We start from the raw sequence: 24,799 nt of genomic DNA, 5'->3' as shown, positions 1-24,799 counted from the left end.
GTACCGCGGTTCTCGCTGATATTCCATCAGGAATGCCACCGGTGTAGTGTATTCGCTACAACGCAAATGCACAACCGCTCGCACATGAGCGGCGGCGGGAGAACGGCCATCGGGAGCTGCACCTGTGAATAAAGATTAGCTGAGACCACCCCAGAACGCGCTTGAGCCTGGGTGGGTGAGTCTCGATTTTCCTTCCTCCCCAAGCCTAAGGTGAGGACTGTGCAAACCTCACAGGTGAGACTCCGCGGTGATCAAACCAGCAGTTACTTGTACTTTTTCTCAGTTTAAAAAAATGCTTTAATCGATCTCATTAAAACGTGTTTTATCACAGCACAAAATTGTGAAAGTATTGTAAAAGCAATTATGTTTACTTTATCCTATCATTACTTTTTACAAACTGTCCTGGTGCATCAACCCCTTTTCATGTTTTAATTAGAACCGATTTGTAGTGGTGAAAAACAACAAATGCTATTAAGCACTAATTTACCTAGAAAAATTGGTGATAACAACTTAATCCAGTTAGTTGTCCTACCGTGGGCCTTAGTGCTGTAGGTGCAATTCAGGAAACACATAACCAGCAGCATAAACTGACTACAGGTATTTATACATCTTCGGATACTGTGTAGCTAATTGCTTGTCACTCCCTCTCTTGTATAAACTTTTTTCTTTGTATACAGAGCCAAATAAAGATACTGAACCAGAGGCCTTGGCTGTATCTCACAAGGAGAAGGTAATTCCCTAGAATGTTTTTATCCCTCTTGTTCTGGATGTGATTCATTTCCTTATCCCACTTGGAGAACTGGGAACGAGATGGGGGAAAAAGGATCACAAGTTCCCTGTTGGCTAAAAGCAGGTGTGAAGCAAGGCTGGTCACGTTCACTGGTGGGCACTGTTTTTTTACAACTCACATACCATCATGGCATACCATCTTCCATCACTCTTTGGGAAGGATAATTAGAGAGACTTAAATGGGATTTGCAGATTGAAAAAGAAAATAACACCTTAAGGAAAAAAAGTTTACTTGAAATGAAAGGTGGTTTTTAAGCCTACTTCTACAATTGCTAGGAGGAAGAATATTTAAACAAAGTATGATATGTACATGTAAATCCATAGTGTATTTCCACAGGCTTATAAACCTCACTTGTCTCATCTACACTCTCACCTGGAAGAGTACAGCTTTTTTTATTTTTTGGCAGCTGGAATGATACCTGGAGGGAAGGAAAAGTTGACTTCCCTTACTTCAGGGGAGGTTTCAGGTCAGACTTGCCTGACAGAGGTTTGCAACTTAAATGTGCTGTTGCAGTGCATTTGATCTGATCAAGCACAGTAGAGGATGATTGTTGTAAGATGAAAAAGGATAAACAGATAAAACCTGAGGTAAATTGGAAAAAAGGAGTATTACGTGTTGAAATGAAACAGCCATTACAGGAAAGAGATTTTAATGTAACTGTCTCCAGGTGAGGAATGTTGCTGATTGAGTTACACTGCTGCCACAGACATTTGTGCACAGCCTTGGGAAATGGGGTTTGTGCCTTGCTCTCTGGAGGGATGTACTGCTATCCAGCCCTCCAAATCTACCTGAAAACCAGCCCCCTCCAGCCACTGCTTGCCTGCATCCAGGCTGAGGGAGCTCCAAGCATGATCTTGACAGCACCTCCCCTGCTCTCATGTGTCCAAACAAAAGTTTAAAAGCAGTCTATTGGGTTCTACCATTTTAATTCTAGAATTGTAAGCTAAGTGAAATGCAAAAACTAAAATCAGGAATCAGTCACTTGACTTGTGGTCAAAAGTGAAAGCTGTGCCCAACTGAAGTTAGTGGGAGTTTTGCCAAAGACTTTGGTGGAGCCTGGCTTTTTGCCCAGATGCTCCAAAGAAACAAAAAGCACTTTTTTCCCTCTGGCCCAGATTTGATGCATATATGTATTCACCTTTCTCATTTAATTACAATTATTAAAATAAAATCCAATTATGGACATTTGTAGATATTTCTCTAAAGGTTTATACAAAACCAGCTGTGTGTCTCATGATGAAGGAAGATCCACAGTGACAGTGGAGCATTCCCTGCTCTGGGAAAGGAGTTTGGCAAAGTCAGAGCTGGGGCAAGATTTCAGCCAAGCAGTCACAGGTTTCAGCCCCTGGAAGCCACCCCCAATAAGCTCAGCAGGGACTCTGCACACCCTCTGCTCCCTCACAGAAGGTCCCCACACTCTGCCCTCATTCCTCTTTGTGTGCTGCAATGTTCATTGTAAAATTTTCCCTGATTATCAGCTGAAATTTCCTCCAGGAAGTACAAACCTATGAATAACCAGCGACCATGAATAACCAGTTCTTCTATCTACAATGTCTCCTTATTTGAAATGAAGGGATGGCTTATGATATTTTCATTATTGCAATGCCATCAATATTTGGGATTTTCAGGTAAAGTGAAATAGTGCACGTTACAAAAAAACTTTTAAAATAATTTGAACCTAAATTCAGCTACTTTAAGTGCATTTAAAATATTTATATTAATGCTGTAATGAGACATTGACAATTTAATTATTTTTTCTAAGCAGTTTCCATCCTTTTATTTTCAAACAGTTCTCAGGAGCTTTTTATTTTCTGGCATCTTATCAAAATGCTACTGCAGAAGGAGAGCAGCAGAGAAGTTCTCCACGTTTCATGACAGGGGGAACTGTCCTGCATAACAAGAGATTTAACAGGTTAAATGTATAATCTGAGATATGCATTAGAGATATTATCCCTCTAATACTATCTTCCCTTCCTAAGTGGTAGTACATCTCTCCTACTGTACTTTTGCATTCGTCACGTTAACAAAATAATCTTTGAGTTTTAATAAATGTTAGAAGAAGCCAATCAATGTTTGTACTTATCTGCTTTTGAGCACAGTGAACACAATCTATTTTAGATACTCTCATTAGTATTCACATACCAGTTGACCTTTTTAGTCCCATCATTATGTAAAAGACAGAATACACTTTTTCTCTTCCTTACAGTGAAGTTATTGCTGAGGAGAATATGATTAATATACAAAAGACAAGACGATATTGACTTTTGCAGCTGCCCTCTGTTCAGAAGAGAAGGAGTTGTTCAGAGCATTACACTAGGTTCTGAGCCATGAATACAACTGTAATGCCATAATCCAAGCTCAGCATTATCGGTCTGATCCCGTGTGCCTTGCACAAACAGCGCTGCAGTTCAGGCAAGTAGAAGTCTGGGATGCCAAAGAGGTTTGAATATATGGGCCCATTGTTCATTTATATAAATAAAATGCAATTAACGTTGTATTGTCAAGGTAGACCTAGATTCTTTTGCTATTTGCCTTGGAGTTTTCCCTCAGTTCTACATTTCACCATGTTTTGCTGTAAAGAGGAGCAGCACTCCTAGGGATTCCCACATGCATCCATCTGTGACTTAGTTGTCAGCAGGCTCACTGCTGCTGTTCCTCCAAGCAGAACAGTAAATCCCTTCAAACACAAAAGTCACTGCAAATGTACTTATATCACTTGTCTCAAGCAGCATCATTAGCTCCTGCCATGTCCAAAGCAATGATCAACCAAGATAAGCACTATCCAGTCAGAAAGATGTGATCTATACCCTAAGATATAAGAGGGAAGAAAACACAAGTTAACTTTCAGACTAATGTTTGACAAATTAATAACATGTCGAGTCTATACTCGCATGCCTTACTTACTTACTCAGCTTCCTAAGCAAGGTAGCTCTAAGAGAGGGCCACAGGTTGAGGGCAATGCAGCCTCCGCTGCTCCTGGAGGAAACTACTGCACACAACCACACTCTCCATCGCTCTGAGGTGTTGGCACATGTTGCAGTAAAGCAGACAGGACTCAGTTTCTTCATGAAGGAAAATCCAATTCTTCATAACTCATTCACATAACTCATTTTTATACAGACCTCGCGTTTAACTAAAATTGGCTAGTAGTTTTCTTGCCATTCAATTAATTGGTTAATAAATGTCATTTTACCTGTCTATCAAATCTCTCTATTCTTAGATTGTTTGCATATCTTCTTTGCTGATTCTTATGGGATAGATTTATTGTTTATGCAGGTGAAAACTTATTTTTTCTTACTAGAATAGGTTGTGGTGTTAACTGCCTCTCATTCCTTTGATTCTTTCTTCTGGGAACTTACAGGCTAGTTGGTAATTCAGCAGAGCAAGGCCTGATTTTATAACGCCTTTCTTTTATAATATCTTTGCCTGTATGCAACAGGCACGGCCACCAGTCCACCCAACACAGAGACCACAGCAAAATACTGTCCCTGAGCTGCTTACCTGATTAAGCCAGCACAGCCTGGGCCCTGAGGCACAAGAGCTGACACAAAGGCAGGGGAAGTGATGCTGGGCTTCAAGTGCAACAGTGATCAGATGGATCTCAAAGCTATCTACCTTCCAGACCTTTTCTAAAGGTATCAGAAAAGGCTAAACTTGTGACCTTAGGTGCTGACCAATGACCTCAAACAGATAACAGTGCTGTGTACAGCCGGCACATGGAGAAGTCCCCTCACATATGAAATAAGTGGGGTTCCTTCACAAGAGAGAGCTGCTGTCTAACCAGCTTTCCTTCTGGTGCCTGCTGGTCTTTTCCACTCAAAGCCCATGACACAATGGGATGTATGGAAAAAGACGTATTCTCAAAGAGTTTGAAAATTCAGCGTGCGCTCTGAGAATGAGCAGTTAGTGCCCAGCAGGAAGGACAGTCTGAACACAGCTAAGAAATACTTGTGTATATTTAAACTAAAGCTAGGAAAAAAGACCTCGCTTTCAAGAAAATTCGGATCAGTGTATTCAGTACTTTCAGACACAGTACATTTTATATATAATCTCTGTATTTTAATAAAACTTATAGTAATCCATAGTACTGAATAATTATACCATCACCAACCCCTGTAAATTAACGAGAGTTACCATATATCTGGGACTTCCAAGACAGATTTTCTTTTCCTCTGAAGGGAAAGTTGGACTTGGGCCACCTACCTAAGGTCCCTAGGCAAGCACTAGTCCAGTAGCAGTAGGTCCAGTCCTGTGCTGGCAATAGAAAACAACTTCCCCAAAGCTGCAGAGCACACTGATAGTGCTGCCGGTGTAGAGCCAGGCTGGAGGAATGTGTTCCATGCTCTGTCTGAACTGTGCAGCTGATCCACGGGCATTGCTGTGCCCAGACTGTCCTGGCTGCTTTGGTACACACAGGGTAGAAATTCTCTGTCACTGTGCACGGCAGAGCACATCAGGCTCTTTTCCTATAAATTGCATAAGATGTGAGGCCACGTTTCCATACGGAATTTCCCAGATATACCAAAGCCTTGTTCTAGGCAGGTAAATCCTCAGCAAATGGTAGGAATACAAGACTCAAAGTAAACAGAGACCTGCGAGCATGCGCACGATATGCTGCAAAAATTCTCCAGGAGGGCGGGGAAAGTGGAGGGGTTTTATCCCTGAAACACACGCATGGGGAGGAGTTGGACGGGCTGTCGCTCGCCTTTGCCAGGGGGCAGGGATGAGAAGGAAGTGTAGCATAAATAGATCTGCTTCCTGGAATCACCGTCCCAAAGAAATGCTTTAAGGAAGAAGTTGCATGTTTTTGTTTGCAGCACCCTGCTCTACTTACATTTAGGATAAGCAGCAAAGCCATCCTTCGAGAATGTTGTAAACCAGTGCAATGAAGTAATTTAAAAAGGAAATAACATCAGCAGTGTGAAGTGGTGCCTGTGGCTCACCCCTGCAGGGATTGTAGGTTTCCACAGGAGTTGTTGGTCCAGGACTGTCAGTGCGAATGATAAATTGCTGCTAGAGTGGGTCACAGCACCACAGAATCCACAGTGGAACTGTACTGCATGGGAACGACTTGTAAAACTAAAAACACATGACTTTTGCTAATCTATTTAGCATTTCAGTTTCTCAGTAACAAAATTTTTTTGGAGTAGTATTTTCCCGGGCTTTTTGTTAACTCGTGTACTGTAGTACCACTTTCCTGGGTACCAGTGGAGGAAGGCTGTGGGTGGCAGAACATTCGCTGAGCAGGGCCCACAGGTGCCTCTCTAATTATGTCCCCAGCCCTTCTTCCACAAACTGGGATAGCATAGCGACTAATCTTTTTTAATCTGGGAGGAGGGATGCAGAACTTAAATTTGCCTACAGACACATGTTTCAGCTTCTGGGGAATTAAGTTACCCAATGACCCTCCATTAAAGCATATACCTTAAAAGCAGCTCCCAGGGCTGCAGCAGCAGTTCCCAGATCAGCACCCATGCAGCCAAAAATAGCGAATTTATGCTCTGGCCAGCCATAGCATCCAAACCTAACAGACTTGATTAAAAGGAGAAGCTGCAGCCAAATGCTAGCCTGGTCCAAACACAATTATACTCCCCAAACCATTCCAACAGCTCCAAGTGTTATTCCAGTGACCCAGGGTCCTGTGAAGAGATAAAAAGTTGATCAAGCAACTGGAGCATCTCTCCAAGGAGGAAAGGCTGAAGGAACCGGGACTATTCAGCCTGGAGCAGAGACAGCTGAGAGGGAACATCGTCCCTGTCTGCAGGCAAGGCTCAGAGCAGGGACTGGGTGCTGCTCCTTAGGACCGGCAATAGCACAAGAATGGCAGGAAGTAACGCCCAGGAGTTCCACCAGAACACGAAGAAGAATTTTACTGCGCGCTGACCGAGCACTGGGAGGCAGATTGTCCAGAGAGGATCGCTGGAGATATTCCAGAACCATCTAGACGCGATCCTGTGCCATGCACTCTGGGATGGCCCTGCATGAGTAGAGAGATGGGACCAGGTGATCCACAGGTGCCCCTTGCAGCCTGACCCATTCCGTGATTCTGGGATGCTGACCAGTCCGCCCAGTGGCGCGGTCCCCGTATCACCGGCTTAGGGCTACGCGCAACGACCCACCCACCCACCCTCCCTGCCAGACTGCCTCCACTCGCGCCGTCCGTGAACCATAGGGACATCCGGTGCATCCTCATCTTGCAGCGCCCGGCCGTGTAGCATTTCTCTATATTTTTCCCCCTCGCAGAGCCGAAAGCCGCCCTTTGGGCCTCACTTTGGCGCGGAGCGCGCTGATTGGTCGCTTTGAACGGGCCCGGCTCGGCGCCATTGGCGGAGCACGGCCGGGCGGCCGGTTCGAATGCGCGGCGGCCCCGCCTCCAGCTCGCGCGGCGCTGCGGACGTGCCTGTGCGGTGGCGGCGGCGGCTTGTGCGGCGCGCGCGCAGCGGCTCCGCAGGTGAGGGGCGCGCGGTGGGGCCGTTGATGCGTGCGGCCGCGTGAGGGGCAGGGGCAGCCGGGGGAGAGGGATGCGCGCTCCCGAGCCCGTGCGGGGTCCTACTCCCCACCCCGGGGGGACAGCGCGGCCGCCCGGCCCTTCCCGGTCTGCGGAGGGGAGCGCCCTGGAGAGCCGGGCAGGGAGTGGGGGAGCGCCTCGGGCCGTCGGGAGCGGGGCAGGGGCTGGGGTGTGCCGAGCGGGGCCTGCGCGGCGAGTGGGCGCTGCCCGCCCTGGCCGGAGCCGGCAGCCTCCCGGAACCGTAGGTAACTCGAATCTGCTCGGTGTCGGTAACCCCCTCGATGCTGGTGTTGGTCCGGAGCAGCGAGGGAGGTGTGGAGTGCCAGTCCCGGCTGCTGCCTCTGCGTCCTTCCCCGCGGGCTACGCGAGGCACTCGCCTCCTGACGCTCTAAGCCAGTGTGCCCTGGCTTGGCAAACACCCGGTTCCCGGATTTTTACATAGTGGCCTTCCTATCTGTTTCTAGTTTATTCCTCTTGAGTGAGTAGTTAGGTAAAAATGATGAGTAGGGTGCACTTTTTTTCAGTTCCCTGGAGGAGCTTTTTTCAAAGATTTTAAAATTTTTTTTTTCCTCTTTGGAATTATTGCCCACTTGTACTTTGTGGTGTAGTTTTTCTAGCTGGAGTTCTGAATAAATATGTTCTGTGTTTTTGCTGATGAGAACAGTTATGTGTTTTGCATTACATCTTAATTATGTGAGGCACAACTCGCTTCTAAAGAGTTGGCATAAGTTCAGGACAGCAACTGTTCGCCCTCATTTTCTGTTTCTTTTTCCTGTCCGTTTCAGGGATAAGCACAGCAATGGATGATTACACAAAAATAGAGAAGATTGGGGAAGGTAAGTAGGGAACAGTGAGCTTTTAAACTCTATAGTCTGATCTATGACGTGTCGCAGAAGCTCTGTGTACTCTGTTACTGGAATTACTGAGATTCAACCAAGTGGCTAAATAAGCCCGTGGCTTAATTACTGTGCTAGTTGTCTATATCTGTAAAAGCTTTCAGCCTGCCCCCTTTTTTGAAAGCGATGTGGTCTTTTTTAAAACAACTTACCAGTGTTGAAAAGTGTCTGCCTTCATGGCTAATGGTGTAACATTCCTCCAAAAGGGAGAAAAAATATGTTTTGAGTCCTGAAACCGGTTTACAGTTTAGGAAGCTCCTCAGTTCCTCTGAGTATGAACTTACCAGTTGCCCCTGAAGTTGTGCAGTGTGTTGTTTTGCTTGGAGCTCCTGTTAGGGAATAGGATTTTCTGGATTGTTCTCTGATTATATATGGGCAGTGCAGGTGTTAAGGGAAAGTAAGATGGTAAAACTTTGTAGAGAAGTGAATTTTAACAATTACTTTACATTGAAGCACTAAGAAGATGGCTTCAATGCAGATGTTAGTCACAACCCCCTGTTACTGGAAATCTAGCCTGTGTTAACTGTAGAAGTCAGTGTGTTTTGTAACACGCTCCATAAGGCTCTAGCCTTATGTAGACTTGAAAATTCGAAGTACGTTGCTCTGAGATTGCACACTTTGAGGCAATAGCAAAAGGTGTGTTTGGATCTTGCAACAAAGCTTTATGCATTAATCTTTCTGAAATAAACTAGTTTGGGCTTCATGTGAGGTATTAATGCTTCAAGAAGGGTAAAAAGAGAAGGCTTACACTGCCTTGGTTTGAGGGTTCTACGTCTGTGAACACTGATGCTTAAGATGGATTGATTTGAGATTTACTATTGGTTCCGATTTCAGCTTCTGCTGAGACCAACAGCACTAGCCTCTCTCTTGCACTGAGGATTGTGCCAGAGGTATTTCTACAGCTCACACTCATGGATGGCTGGATCTCAGACTGCAGAAGGAGTACTACTTCCATTTGCAGCTAAACATTTAGCATTTTAATATGATGTATCAATGGCAAAATCATAATCCTTTATAATGATCTTGCCCGAAAGTTAATATGCTTAAAACTCAAATAATATCTGATTTTATAACCACACCTTTCACACTTAGGCTTCTAAGTACCCTATCCTAACAAATGCTACACTTCATGGGTGGCATGCTTTAAACAAGCAAAAATATTGCTCAGTTAAACTCCACAGCTAAGTGGTAGTTTGTAATCTAAACCAATACTCCATCTGTAAGGACTTTTCCTATGTTAGCAGCTCGTGTTTGCAATAGGTTATTTGTACCTGAAACTGGTACTTCCTATATTTGTTTCACTGTCTTTTTGTTCAGGTACCTATGGTGTTGTGTATAAAGGTCGCCACAAAACCACAGGCCAAGTGGTTGCAATGAAGAAAATACGTCTAGAAAGTGAGGAGGAAGGTGTTCCAAGTACTGCTATCCGAGAAATTTCTTTATTAAAAGAGCTGAATCATCCCAATATAGTCTGGTATGCATATACTGGTATTTAGCTAAACTTTTGGAGGGGCACTAGGTCCCATCAGATCATAAATTATTTTCACTCATCTAGTGAGGTGAGAACCTCTCTGCTTAATACAGTGTCAACTTTGCAGCAAATAGTTTAAATTCCATATTTATGCCAGTTTTCTAATTAAGCCTTCCTCATGCTGCCTTTTTTCGTTCTAGGAATTTAACAAATTTTTGTTAATTTAGAAATTTCTGTAAATTCTTTTCAGAGAGGTTTTTGTGAGAATGCAGGCAGAATACCTCATGAAAACTGGCTGTAGCTGTTACTTCAGGCAGTCTCAAAAGTTTATTTACCACCTTGGAATAGACCGTTAGACTTAAGTGTTCTTATGTTCCTCCCTGCTGTTCTGTAGTAGGAATTTAGATGTGTTTTGATGCTGTCATAGCTAGCACACCTGAGCTAGGAGCGAAACTTCTGTCAGTGACTAACTGACATATAAAAATGATTGCAGCTACTGTCTGCCCCACAACATATTTGCTTGCTCTTTGATGCAGCAAAATATTTGAGCTTTAATGTGCCTTAAAACTGGCCAAGTTCCAGCCAGGTAGTGTCTCAATGTATGTATGCTTGGGTTTAGGAACCTCTACACTCTAGTAAGGATGAAGAAGATGCGTAAAATTGTGTGCAAATCCTGCTGTGTCTATTAGATTCCTATTAAATATTTCCTTAAACCCTCCTAGTAATTCAGGCTCTGCTGTGACAAGCCAGCTTTAAACAGAAGCTAGGCACCAACACCCACACGTGGGGCTTTTTTTAACATCAACAGTATTTTTTTCTTCAGACTCCTGTGTCTGATTTGAGAGAACATAAGTTTAAGAGGAAGCATATAGGCTTTTATCTCACTTTGACACTATTTCAGAAACATTTAATTTTCCAGATGACAGTAAAACTCACTAAGCCTGTTCTTTAAAGACTTAAGACTTCCTTAATAGGAACCTGGAAATATCAGCCTGTAACCCTGTTGAGAGAGGAAATGTGAGTTCATGCATTTTGCAGCAGAAGTAACTGTACACTGAATTTTTAGTCTTCAGGATGTTCTCATGCAGGATTCAAGACTGTACCTCGTCTTTGAATTCCTTTCCATGGATCTCAAGAAATACTTGGATAGTATTCCATCTGGCCAGTATCTGGAGCGTTCACGTGTTAAGGTAATGAGGACAATATCTTAACCTATAAGCCATAAGCAGCTCTTATTTTCAGTATAATTAACTCCTTGAGGAGAAATAAAAGGTTAAATAAGCAGCTGTAGATAATAAAATGAATGTGAATTTTGCTTTCAAATGCCACTTGAAAATATTTTAATTACTGAGATTAAACTGCCTTGAACTAATCTTCAGAATTAATTTATGTAGCTTTTTGATTGATATTAACTCAATATCTGCAATGCTTTGGATCTCCATTTCCTGCTGCTGTGGGGAGAGCTAATGAAGGGAACACCTTTGTGTTGCAGGACACTGACATGTACTAAAAGTAACTCCTTTCTTTCTTTCCTCCCACCTAATCCTTTCTAGAGTTATCTGTACCAAATTTTGCAAGGTATTGTCTTCTGCCACTCAAGAAGAGTTCTGCACAGAGACTTGAAACCTCAGAATCTCCTGATAGATGACAAGGGGGTGATTAAACTGGCAGACTTTGGGTTGGCCCGAGCCTTTGGAATTCCAGTGCGGGTCTACACTCATGAAGTGAGTTGAGACATAATTCTGGTGGTTTGGATACTGGGTACTTGCTTCCTGCTAAGAACTGATTCTGAAACAGCTAAAAATAATCAGTTTTTTCAAGCCATAAGCTAACAAAACTATGAAAAAAGTTATGTTTTCTTTTCCACCTCTTTGACTGTGGTTTCACTCTAAGGTTCCAAAGCATTTTATGAATTCCACTCACAGTGAGTCAGATGGACCCAAACTTGTTGTTCACGGTCTCATAAAGGCTTTTTTGCTTTGCAAAGCACTTGGGTTTGAGGGGTTTTGTGGCTGGGTGCCAAAGGATTTCTGCTCTTAGGGAAGTTGTGCAGGCAGCTGCTTTTCTTGAAATAGAAGCTACTGCAATGGAGTTGGTTTGTCTACAAATGAAGTTTGAAACTAGTATAACACTTTGACTAAAATTTATAGTACTGGCTATTTTTATCAAAAAACTGTGAATGCTGCTTAATAACAAATGAGACACTTATCTTGCAATTAAAGGACCTAATTCCACAAACTTTACCTTTCCTTGTTCCACAGGTAGTGACGCTGTGGTACAGGTCTCCAGAGGTGTTGTTGGGATCTGCTCGTTACTCAACTCCTGTAGATATCTGGAGCATAGGGACCATATTTGCTGAGCTGGCAACTAAGAAGCCACTTTTCCATGGGGATTCAGAGATTGACCAGATCTTCAGAATCTTCAGGTATGTAAGGCTGAGCCTTTCCTTGCTACCTGTGTGGCACCACACAACAGTTTTGTGTAATAGCGCATAACAGATTTCAGACTAAATTGCTTAATATTTTGCTTATGCTTGCACAGAGCTTTAGGGACCCCCAACAATGAGGTATGGCCTGAGGTGGAATCCCTTCAAGACTACAAAAACACATTCCCAAAATGGAAACCTGTCAGCCTTGAAACACATGTCAAAAACTTGGATAAAGATGGACTTGATCTGCTGGCTGTAAGTAGTCTGTCCTAAACTGCTGATTAAGAAATGGAGTGGGCTGTTTGAAATACTCCAGAATACATAAAGCTGTACTAATTAGTCATGGCTAGAAGGAAAATATGGAGATCTTCAAGCTATCAGCAGTGGTATGAGCCTTCATTCTTGTAGAACTGACACCTTGTGTGACATTCACTCCTTTCACAAGTAATACGAGACCATTTTTCACATGAAGCAATTATGCCCCAGCTTTTTTATAATAATAAGCCAGGTACAACTTGAAAGTGAGGATAAGTCTTTACAAAGAGGTTTAAGTGAAGGCTTTTGTCTATAAAGTAGCTGTCCCCTTTCTGCTCCCAGCACCAGTTGTGATGTGGCTGTATGACTGCAGAGCTAGTTGGAAATGTTCATTTTATGGTAGCATATGAATTAATCTTGGTGGGCTCATCTTGGTTAAACTTTCACGATGGTCTTAACTGAATAAGCAAAGATAAAAACAGCTGAATGTATTGATTAGCTGAGGCAAGAAGCTTTTTTCAAATCTGTCTGTAGTGTGTCTCAATTGCCCTTAAATGTTGAGTTAAATATTTTTGGCTGTGGTGTATAACTTTTAATTGGTATCTTTGTGTCTAATGTGAGCTTACTTCAGTTCTGTGGCCAGGCAGTTAAACTCCCACACCAGGCTTTTAACTGGAGATCTCTTCATCAATCTTTTCAATTTTGTGCTCTTCCATCTCATGTGCTGCCACTGTGGGCTAGCTTAGGTCACGTATTAGGTGTGATCTTAGATGTCCTGAGGTATAATAATGTACTTTGGTTGTCATTTGGCTGTTCTGCATTTGTACAGTGCAGACTTACATTTGGAGTGTGGGTTGGGTGCTGTGCTCTGTGTGTCTAAAGACAAGCTGACCCTTCAGAACCCCCTTGTACAGCAGTACCTGTGTACCTGGTTTATGGCTGTAAGCAGTTACAAAGCAGTTCATTACCCATATTGGTAACACAGCAGAATATTCTGAATGAAGCAGGGTTACCCAAAAAGCTCAAATGATCATAACTTCTTAGTTTTTCTTGGAAGACAGAGTCCCAGTTCACACTGATAGCCTGAATATTTGTTGAACCTGGATAGCTCTGAACCTTGCAGCACAGGTGTCTTACAGAGATAAGACCCCTAGCAGTATCTTTATTAAATAAATTTGAGATTGAATTGTTGCTGACTGTATTTACAAACTAAAATCAATGGAGCAGGCAGGAGAATCTTGTTGAAACAGCTGTATCAAAAGGACCTGCCAAGGGTTCATCTGAGCTTAGGTGGGGCTTTGCTGTGTGAAGCTAATGGCTGGGGCTGCTGCTAATAAAGGCAAAAAGAATTACTAGTTCTTTATGGTGTTAACATAATTCTAGTCTCAAAGCATATTAAATTCTCTAAAATCTTGTACAGTTCTGCCTTAATCAATGTTGACATTTTAATTTCCTATTAGTGCCTGGTGACAGTGGTATTCCTGACTGGAATCTCTTCAAGTTTCCTATGGCACTTTTAAGCCTTTGTTGCCTTTGAAGTTATATTATGGGTTTAAAAACTGAATAGTTTGACATATCTTCACTTGTGCTCTAGAACAATGAAAACGTTTTAATGTTTAATTTTTTTCTATAGACTATTGCAGATGAAATCAGTATGTAAATGAGCTATATTTGAAAATGTCTTAACACAAAAATGTGTAATTCAAATTGCATGAGTGAGGTTATGAGTTTAAGAATTTCATAAACTAAATGACTTCTATGGCCAGCATTTCAAAGCACTTGATGTCTGTCCTCAAAAACTTTGAATTATCAGCACAGTAGCTGCCAGGAAAACTAATGTTCCAGACTGCTCAGAGAAGTTTCCTTCACTTATTCTCTCACTTGTGGTACTGTAGTCTGTGTCACAGCATCCCTTTTCTGGAGAAATTTCCCCCTTTGAGTCAATTTTGAGAGAACCTTTGATATCGGAATTAACTATAGGACACTGTTCTGGGTATGTGTAATGGGAACTTGCCACAAGGTAAAATTGGACATGCTAGGTTAAATCTAGAGGCAGCATTGCATTTGGCAGAATTTCAGAGAATATAAATGCAAATTCAGTGGTTTAAATCTACTTTGAAGACTCCCTGAAGAATGAAGTGTAAAGAGAGTTCAACGTCAAGACTGAATACTGGGCAGAGTAATACTGATTAAGTTTTGTTCTGGAAGACATATTTCTTGTGCAGACAGGGGAGAGGCAGCTGGTGGAATCCTGATTTACTTGAATTTGAAATGGTCTGTTGTTTAGTAAGAAGAAATAAGACTGCTCATTTCGGGTCTAGTACAAAACTGTTGAATGCGTCATTCCTTTTTTGACCCCTTGTATGATATAAGCTATACTTTTTTTAATGACGAGATAAACAAATGTCCTCCCATTTTAGAAACTTCTGAGGGTTATTTTAATGTCTGTGACACCTCCCTCTTTTTGCTCTCATCACCTTTATTGAGGTATTCAATTGAAGTATTTTATTGCAAAGAAACTCAAGTTTTAACTGTTTCCTTGAGTTCTACGTGCTTGTTGTCAAAATCCAATTTAGATTTTGAAACTGAGTATTCTCTTTATTTTAATTGTAAAGTCACCAGTCTGAGCAGAAGCAATTTGACATTACTTCAGTGTCAGTAACAAAACAAGTTTAAGACCACTTGAACTTGTAAACATTTAGGGCTTTAACAGCCTAAAGCTTATTAATTTCCCTCACTAAGAAGCTGAGATAATTATTGCTGCTTGGTGCCTGGTTCTGGATTTAGTTCACTGGATGTGATACCCAGGCACAGGCATGGGCTTGGTTATTGAACAGGGAGGTAAATGGAATTAATTTTCTGAGATGTTATGCACTGCTACTGACTTGTAGGGGAAATAACCTCCAACTAGGAGAGCACAGGGGGAAAATGTCTTTATAGTTATTTTATTATTATTGTTATTATGGTTAAATATCTAACATTTACTTCACATTTCAGGAGGAAGTAAATGTATTTCTTTTTTCTTTCAGAAAATGTTAATTTATGATCCTGCAAAAAGAATTTCTGGCAAAATGGCCTTGAACCATCCATATTTTGATGACTTGGACAAATCCACTCTTCCTGCTAATCTGATTAAGAAATAGACCTTTGGACTAAATCATCCAGAATAGAAATAATTGTGATTACTTTTAAGTCTGCAATTTGTATGTCTGTCTTTTTGCTCTTAAGCTTGGCTGTATTCAGTTTGTTTTGGTTTAAGTGTTATCTAAATGTAAATATTAACCTGTTAGTGCTGAGTTCAAATATAATGCAAATATTGCTGCAATTAATGCAGTCAACTTTCTATAAATAAAGCTTTAATCCCAGTGAAGGACTGAACTTATTTCCGGCCTATGGCTGCTCTACAGGCGGACTCTTGTTTTCTTTGGAACGCACTGGAAAGGTACCACTTGGCAAAAAAAGCTGCTAACCCAAACTTAATGGTTGTTCCTGATATGATAAGAAATTCTCAAGTTTGAGTTGTTTCAGTGTCATGTCAGTTACAATTTTAGTGGACCATGGCCAGTGCTGTGCCACAGGACATCAACTGTGAGAAATGCTGAAGACAGCAACTTAAAGTGTGGATGGCCAAACTGATTTTAAGGTAGCTTCAACTGATTATTTGAGGAAAGTCCCTTTTTTATGTTTTCTTTTAACAAAAACATCTATGTTTTTACACCTTCGAGGCCCAAGAATTTACCAGGATGTTGGCATGTGAACTCCTAGGAACTGTAATCACGAACTGAGCTGCCCCATGGCTACAGAATTTCCCATAATTAAAGCAGAAGCTTTTTAAAGCTCCCTGGTGTTTAACTGAACAAGTGAGAGTATTGTCAAAAGTTCAAATAAAGTTCAAATGTGTGTACTAATAATGGATTGTGTGTTAGTTTCCAATTGCTACCTCCACTCTTGGCCTTCAGACACAGCAGTAGGGATGGGGTGTACATCTGGTCTAAATTTTATTGGTTCTAGGCATTGCAGTGCTCCTTTCCTTGTTGCAGCACAGTAGGGAATAGTATTGAAAGTATTTAGATTGCTAAATCAGGTGTGAAAGCACTGATACTAATTCCATACAGTGAGGTTTGTAGGGAGCCCTGTAGGGGCTGAATCTGGACACTAAAAGCAGTGGAGATGATGACATCCATCCAGTTCATCATATTTATTATGTCCATGAGTAGCTGAAAGTGTTAGATCCAGCTTTTTTTAACAAGCAGCATGGTGAGAGATAAACACCACTTGGGGTGTTACCACTGTTCTCTGCAAACTACCACTGTTCTTAATCTCCAGAAATGTTGGAGACTTGGCTTAATGGAATCATTTGATAGCAGAGCACTGAGGAGGATAGGTTTTTTAAAATCATACAGATACGTTACTTAATTGGAGGCAGTGGGGAAGAAGATTGTGATGGTTGACTCCTTTCTGGTAACACCAGTGAAAGGATGCAATTTCAAGACAAAGTAGAGACCTAATTTGTCTCTATTTGCATGAAGTAACTTGATACAGGCTTTACAGGCAAAGGGATTTGTAACTGTTGCTGCTAATTGGCTACCTTGGTGTGGAAAACGAGGGGAATCTGCCAGTAACTACATTAAAAATCAGAAGCTAGTGCATAGACTAGGTTCTGTGTGTGGAAAAGACTTCAGCTAGACAAATTAAATATTTTGTTGCAATAGTGGTAAAGCCCTACTTTTGTAAATAACGTGTCTCTCAGTTTAATGTGATACAGGGAATGCTTTAGTTACATTAACTAACAACTTAAGTACTAAAATTTCCAAAGAGTGCTTTTCAAGCAATAACTCACTACAAGTCTGCAATCTTTCTTTTTAGCCAGGCACTGTAACAGCTGCTGTGATATATATGTGTTACAGTGCTCCTAGTAAAGGGGAAGGGCAGGGGAACACAATACTGTCTATCTGCGCCTCAGGTGAGATCAGGTGCTGAATATCATACTGAGACACCTGACTCACCGTCACAGCTCCACTGTTATCAATGAGGTAAAGTTATCAGTGAGGCAAATTGCTTCCCTTATGGAAAATAACATCATTTGCTCTTGGTAACTGCCCCACTGCCTGCACCTAGCATGTGGACAGTTTGTGATGTTCAAGCTTTGGCCATCTAAAACTCAATTTTATTCCAGTGAAAACTGGGCATGCCCTACATTTTGGGGATTAATCCACTGTGGGTGATAAGCAAAAGACCTATTTATTTATACCTGTTGCAGTAGCTTTCTTCGGAATATTTTAAGAACTGGGGATTAAATTACCTTATTTAAAAGCAATGTGCTCCTGTCTAAAATTAAGTTCTATAATGTAACGTTGCATCAGTATTGCCTCTCATACTATGGCTGCTCAGGATCTTGTTTTCTATTAGAGCACAAGTAAACCCCAGCTGAAAATTATAAATATAACTTGGGTGTTTGACTTAACTTGCTTGTCCTCCATACTACTAAAAGTAACGTAGGTGAAAAAGTTTTATGCATACAAGAATGGGATTTTACATAGGATAAAACTGGGGTTTTGGCAGTGGTTTGGGGTTTTTTTTAAGTTGCCAAGTGCTAGTGGGCTGCTGAAGTGTGAGGTAGGTTTTAGTTTTATATTGGTCCAGAGAGGATGTGAAGTGTATCTGCTGGAGTCAGAAAGAAGACACCTGTTCAGTCTGATCGCATTTGCTACACTTAAAATCACTTTAAAGCAGCAAATGACTGGGAATTTACCAGTGTTCCCATGTTGGTATCTGGGGTTACTTCTGAACAGCCAGTTTTGAACAGCACTATTTTCTTCTTGGTGCCCACAGACCTGCACAAAGGCACAGCACTACCACTGGCTCTGTTTGATTTTATTTTATATCAAGTCTGTAAAGACTGAGTGGGAATAAGGAAACACTGATATACAGCCCCTACTTTCATTAAGTCTGACTATTTATTCTGCAGCAAGCTCCTTGCCTTATTTTCTGACAAGCTACATTAATTTATGGAGTAATCTAAGAATTTTCCATTGCTTTTCCCATAACCAGCTGCTCTGGTTTACATCTGCTGCATCAATGGCTCATTCCAGGTAATGGCTTTTGATTTTGTTCCCACTTTATTCCTGTATAAAGCATTGTCTCCTCATGTGGAAATGTCAGCAGGGTGCTGGGTGTTCCCCTCTGTTGTTGGGCATATTTTATTTCCACCTTGCTATTTCAATATATTCTTGTGTTTGAATCAATAGCAGGCTATTGATGCTGCTGCTAACTGATTAATTGAGTGATCTGAAACATATATCTCCAGTACAGGTGGCTGGCTGCCTTTAATGGAAGAACTGAAGGTGAGAGGTGGTTTCTCCAAATTGCTAAAGTGACAGGCATTATGCCCTGGGGAATAATTAGTGGCTTTACAGAAATAGTTATATTCAGTTCTTTGAATTTAATGAAAACCTTCCTGCTTTTGAATTTTGCTTTGAATTTAATGAAAACCCTCTGAAGGGTTTAGATTAGACTACTGGGAGTGGATTTTCAAAATACCTGGCCAAATGCAAGGCAAAGTGTTTGACTGGGAGCAAAAACCAGAGATCTGGGTACTTTCCAGCATGGATCCTTGGGCCTGAGGAACATGTTTTTCCAATGACAGCCTGGGACCCTTTTTCATTTGCTCTGCATCTACTGCTTTTCTTTGCACAAAATACATTAACTATCACTTTTCCTGCCAATTGTGGGTCTTTCAGAAGGGGGTGGGGGTTTTGTGTAGAAAAGGAGAGATTTTATGCCTGTATCTTTATCTCATTGCCATTTCCAATTACCCTTCAATGCTATTTTTCTCCTCTCTTATCTATTGCCTTAAGAGGCACCACAAATTGACTATTTTTAAGGCCATTCCCCTTGACTGTGATTAGAGAAAGAACATCACAACTAAGCCAAGGGCTGGCTCTGCATGTCTTGCTTCCAATGGGGACTAAAGACAATGAGGAGGGTTATCTAACACCTGAGGGTTATCTAACACCAAGAGTCCCATCTTGACTCTTTCATATAAGAAGAGGACTCCAAAATGCTCTCAATTGGTGGCATGGCAGGGTGAAAGGTCAGGTCAGCCTTTTTCCTTCCCCCTGTGGGTTCTCTCAATGGACTGTGCTGTGAACAGCTTCCTGCTGGGCCTGGCAGGCCTTCAGACCCCTGTGGAGATCAGGAAGGATTTAATTAGTTAAAGGCAGGCAGGGAAAAGACTGTGTCTTTTAGTGTCCCTCTTGGTGGGTCACCTTTGGTAGCTCCCCACAGGATCTCAGCCTTTCTTGCGTTGCCTCAGAACTCCCTCAATGTGAGCCAATCCTTGACTTTCCGTGCTTCACATCAACCCTTTGCCATGTGAGCTGTGGACAGGAGTGTAAATATTTCACGGTAATTTGCTGAACTGTGTTTGATTTGGGCTCTGAGCATATAACATTTTGTATTACAAATGTGTGTGAGACCTGTCAATTTTTCTCCCCACAATCCAGATATGTTTATGAAATATCCATTAACTCACTGGCTGCAAGAAAGGAGGGGCTCTCTTCTCTTAGATTTGTCTTGATCTTTTTTTGTTTTAAAACTATCATCTGACGATGAGGAATTACAATTTCTATTAATCACTTCACCCAGCTCAGAATCTCTTCCTGAAGTGTACTGGAACTACTGAATTCCTGAGAAGCTACTCAGCATCCTCGGTGACAGACAAAAGGATAAAAAGAGGAACCAAAACAGTGTAGAACATAAAAAATTGGCAGATGGATAAGAAAGCTTGAATTGTTTTGTGTTTCTATAAGGAAAAAAGTATTTTTTAAAAGTTGTCAGAAATATTACCAAGAATAATAAAACACCATTTAAAAGACTTCAGGGAAGTGGGTTTTTTTGTTTGTTTGTTTGTTTGGGTTTTTTTTTTTTTTGTTTTTGTTTGGTTTTTTTAATTTTGTTTTTGTGTTGTTGTTGTTGTTGTTTGGGAGGTTTTTTTGTTTGTTTTTGGGGTTTTTTGGTGTTTGTTTTGGTGTTTTTTATTTTTAAATCTCATGATGTAAATTTGGTACTTTTTCCTAGATCAGTAATTAAATTTTCTTTCTTATTATTTGGAGCTTAATATATAAATATATGAAAATAAAAACAACGGAACTGTAGCAAATATTATTTTTGAAGAGCTGCAACGAGATTATAAAGTCCTAATGTGTATTTGGGGTAAAAGTTACAGTTTCTCATTATTCCTGAAGTTTGTGTTGCCACTCTCTCGGCCACACGGTGTCACTCTGGCACCTCGGTAATGGCAGCCAGGCAGGGGGGCAGGGAAGAGGAGAATAACTATCCTGGCTCCATGAAAAATTGAAGGGTATTTATTTTCTGGTAGGCAGCCAGGCTGAAAATAATATCGGAATTGAAAGCCTTTCATGAAACATCTGGGCAGTTAAATTTTGCAAACTTCAAAGATGTCCAGTACCGTACTGACATACTGATTTCTCTCTTTAGTGAAGAATCACTTAGGCTAATGCACAAAGGCCTCTGTAAAAACCATTTCATGCTGAAATTAATGATCAAAATGACTATGCTTAATAAAGCAACTATCACAGGAGTGCCAGTCAATATAGTTAAACTACAACAGGCTCATAATCAGTCTCTCAAATCGCTATCAGTTGTCCACACTGGCCAGTTTTGCAGTGGATTTTTTTGAGGTCTGTATGCTTAATCTCCAGATTTTCCATCTTGGATTTGTGTGTGCAAAATCGCTCCTGTGGTTTTATTTTGCAGTCTGTCATTTTTTAAGTACCTTTCATAAGCTTGACTGATTCTCTGCTGGTAGATAATAGTAGTGATAATAAAAATAGAGTCACATTTATAGCAGTTGAAAATGTGGTCCTCAACACTGACTTCAGATATAAGGTCTTATTTTTACTTGTTGATATGTGTTTTCCTAAATGCAAAAGTCAAAAGCAGAACTATGTCAAATACTTCCTAGATGACTTGATCTGCTCTTAGGGCCATGGGATTAAACAGTCACATGCCTGGTAAAACTCACCCCAGTGCTGGTACATGAAGCATTAGGATTTTCTTCTCTCCTCTCAATGTACAGAGTGATGTACTGCTAAATAACCACCATGAGTTTACACTAATAATTCTGTTCACTGAGCTGCTTGAGACAGAAATGCAAGTGCTAATGTGTAGGAGCAGTACATTGATAGTTATTCTTTGGAATGAAAAAACACACTAATAATTCCCCAGTTGTCATTCAAGTGCTACATGGTCTAGGTAAAATTACATTCTATATACAGTAAAAGATCATAAATAAATGTAAATACACAGCAGGTATCCCTCTCTTATGTCATGTGAACCTGTCAGAGTACTTGTTCTCGTAAGTAAGGAAAAATACTAAAGCAGCTGCTTTGTACTGGAGTGATTTTCAAAGAGAAGTAAAAATCATACATAACATACCTTTTTCCATAAGTAACATTAATTTTATAGACAGAGATTGAGCACAAAGAAAAAGAAAATATTTAGCAGAATCTGTCATTTACTTAACTCTGAGAGTCCCCATACATCATTGTTCAACTCCTGGAAACCCCAGCCAGTGACTGACTCTGTGATTTAACTCTTACTGCACATCTCCAGCCCATACCATAAGCCATAGACCATAAACCAGGCTGTGCCTCCTTTGCACCAGGAATGCTGAACTTCATGCTCAGGAGGTTCAGGATGGCTTGCAATGCAACGCACACAAACTGTCAGCTGCAGGAGAGGCAGGAATAAGCACTGCAGTGTTTGAATGACCCTGTGCTGGGGGCCCTTGAGACAGCACTCAACTTCTTGCTGAAAAGCTACAGGAAATAAATCTATGGAAGATGCTTTTTTTTTTTTCCTTAAAAAATTATTGGATGTATCCTAACTGATGACTAGATTCATCAGATGGCTAGTACCATGTACAATTAAAACTAGACTGGCTCCCTTGAAGAAAAAAAACTAGAGAAATAAGGTAGAGTTTAATTTGCTCCTATGTCAGTAAGAATAAAAAAATAGCTCTGACATTATTGTTTGTTGCAATGAAAAAATTATACATAGCATTTTATTCATTTATGTAAAATAATTTTTTCATGTAATGTTTTCCTAGTTAAGAATAACCTTGACTTAGAAAAAGACAAGTGCATGGACAACAAAAAGCAGTGCTTGTCCAAGTTTTCCCTTCTTCAAGCTTTGAACAAGTATCAACTGGTTTAATTAGTTCTCAACACCTTTATATTGTCATATGAACTAGGAGTACTCTGCATACATGTAACAGTTGTTTATAAACAGGGAGCATTTGCAAAGCAAAATGTGTTTGACAATCTCTGTGCAGCCAAGCACCATTAAAAATGGCTTTGCTTGTTTGATTTGATTTCTTTAATTTCTTAGGATAGGAGTAAATGGCTTTAGAATCCATTTGGTATTTTGAAATATGGAGAGTATCTCCCAGCTGATGAAGCCAACAGACTCAGCAGATGTGCCTTAGTGTCTAGGGAGGATGGACATAGCTGGGAATTTGAACTTTGGTGATTCCAGCACCATTTCTGCAATGAGTTTTGTGTGAATGTAGCTGTTTGCCTGGGACAAACTAAAGCAAAGGCTTTGGGCCTCCCATTTGTAGATCTCACATGCCAATTTTCTTCCTGAATGTGATTATTACATTTACAACACAACACTTGGCTGAAACTTCAAGAAAACTGGAAACTTGTGCTACCTCAGCAGAGAGCAAAATAAACACATTCCTGCAGTGTGTTTTTCCATGGCCAGACTCAAATTTCACATCAAACAAATTTAGCAAGTGACAGGTCACAACACATGCCTTTAAAATACCAGAGGAAGGAAAGCTTCTTCAGCAGCAACCAGATAAAACAAAACCAAACCCCCAACATTCTGAACAGCCTCAGACCATGTTAAAGGCACATCCCCAGCAGTTTTCAGTTCAGTAGACAGCCCATAACCAGCACTAGTTATTCTGCAGTCATGCCTTGTGTTAGGACAGGGATTGTTCTGCTGTCTGGCTCTTAAGCCCTGTACTAAAAGTATTCTGTTACATCAGGTCTCCTGGGGAAAAAACAACCAAACAAACCAAAACTAACAATGCCACTGCATTGCAATTGTGGCTTGCTAAGATTGAGGAGGAACACACAACAAGGAATAAGTTCACAGGCTTCCTTGATTTACCAAAGGTATGGTCAAATGGAAAGGTTATTCTGGGACATGACATGACCCTCAAGCAACTGGCCTATACTAGGTGATACATGCTGTTAGCCTATGATAAATGAGAGGTAATCCAAGTTTAGTTCTTAGAGAAAACATACTTTAAAAAACACCAAAAACCCAGTCTGGTCTAAGTAACTGAGCATTCAGAAAGTTCCCTGACCAGCAGGAAAGTTTCTCACCATCTGGCCCTACAATTTCAAAGTGACAGGCTCAAAGCAGTTGTCATTATTTTGACAGTGCCATTTTAATAAATTGGCTTCCAAAGAAAAGATTTTTCTATTCACTGAATTCTCTTATAAGGGCCCAGAAAGACTTTTACCTATTGAGGAGTTCAAGTCAGCTTTTCAGACTTTACCCTTGGGATTGTGGAACAAGAGCATGGGACTCATACAGAAGAGTTTCAGGCTATGGGAGTTATATGCAAGCTGGAGGAATTGTCAGTCATAAAGATTTGCCATTAAAGTAAGTGAAGGTTTATTATTACTACTTTATTGTTATTATTTTAATAATTTCTGGCTATAAAATTATGAGCTATATGATCTCAATTGGCCCCATAAGACTTTCTGACCAGAAAAATGAGTCAAAGTGAGACATCAATACTGGAGGCTTAATGTCCTGAGACTATGTGGGATTATCAGTGTGTCTGCTCTCATTTAAAAGGCTTCTTGTTTCAGAGAAGTGGTCACAGCATCAAGCCTGAGAGAGCTCAAGAAGCATTTGGATAATACTCTTGGGCACATGGTGTGATTCTCGGGGATGGTGCTGTGCAGGGCCAGGAGTTGGACTCGATGACCATTGTGCATCCCTTCCAACTCAGCATATCATGGGATTCTGTGATTTTAGAGTCTCTAGGCCCCACAGAGGGACTGCAAGATAAATAGCCCCACTGTTATAGGAGCTAGCTGTACTTGATTGTGGCTTGTCAGCCTGGATCTGCTGAAAGAACACAACCATTGCTTTGTACAAAGCACCTCCAAAAATTCCACATCTGCACACTAGCCCACTGCAAGGGCCGAGAGGGGAGGGTGTGAGGCTTGGCTCAGCTATCCCCATCTGTGTGCAGGGACTGTCCCCCAGAGATCTCTGTTGATGGGAGCAGGTCAGTCCCAGCCCAGACCTGGGCCTGTCCCATGTCCCACAACAGGAGTGGGCTCAGGAGGAGTTGGGGGTCGGGTGTTCTTTCACTTGTCACCCGTGGAATTTTTCC

General features: G+C 41.2%; 1 protein-coding gene across 1 annotated transcript; it reads left to right on the top strand.

Moving 5' to 3' along the window:
* Nucleotides 1-7,160: 7,160 nt before the first annotated feature.
* On the top strand, nucleotides 7,161-16,256 carry CDK1 (cyclin dependent kinase 1). Its single transcript, XM_014882341.2, has 8 exons — nucleotides 7,161-7,241; nucleotides 8,084-8,134; nucleotides 9,512-9,668; nucleotides 10,732-10,855; nucleotides 11,219-11,389; nucleotides 11,927-12,090; nucleotides 12,207-12,348; nucleotides 15,378-16,256. Exons 2-8 carry the CDS (start codon nucleotides 8,098-8,100, stop codon nucleotides 15,489-15,491), a joined length of 909 nt encoding a protein of 302 aa, XP_014737827.1. The 5' UTR covers nucleotides 7,161-7,241; nucleotides 8,084-8,097; the 3' UTR covers nucleotides 15,492-16,256.
* Nucleotides 16,257-24,799: the final 8,543 nt, after the last annotated feature.

Source organism: Sturnus vulgaris, chromosome 8 (genome assembly GCF_052056855.1).
Source record: "Sturnus vulgaris isolate bStuVul1 chromosome 8, bStuVul1.hap1, whole genome shotgun sequence".
NCBI lineage: Eukaryota > Metazoa > Chordata > Aves > Passeriformes > Sturnidae > Sturnus > Sturnus vulgaris.
The sequence above is the reverse complement of the archived record's forward strand: the minus strand, read 5'-3'. Positions and strand labels throughout refer to the sequence as shown.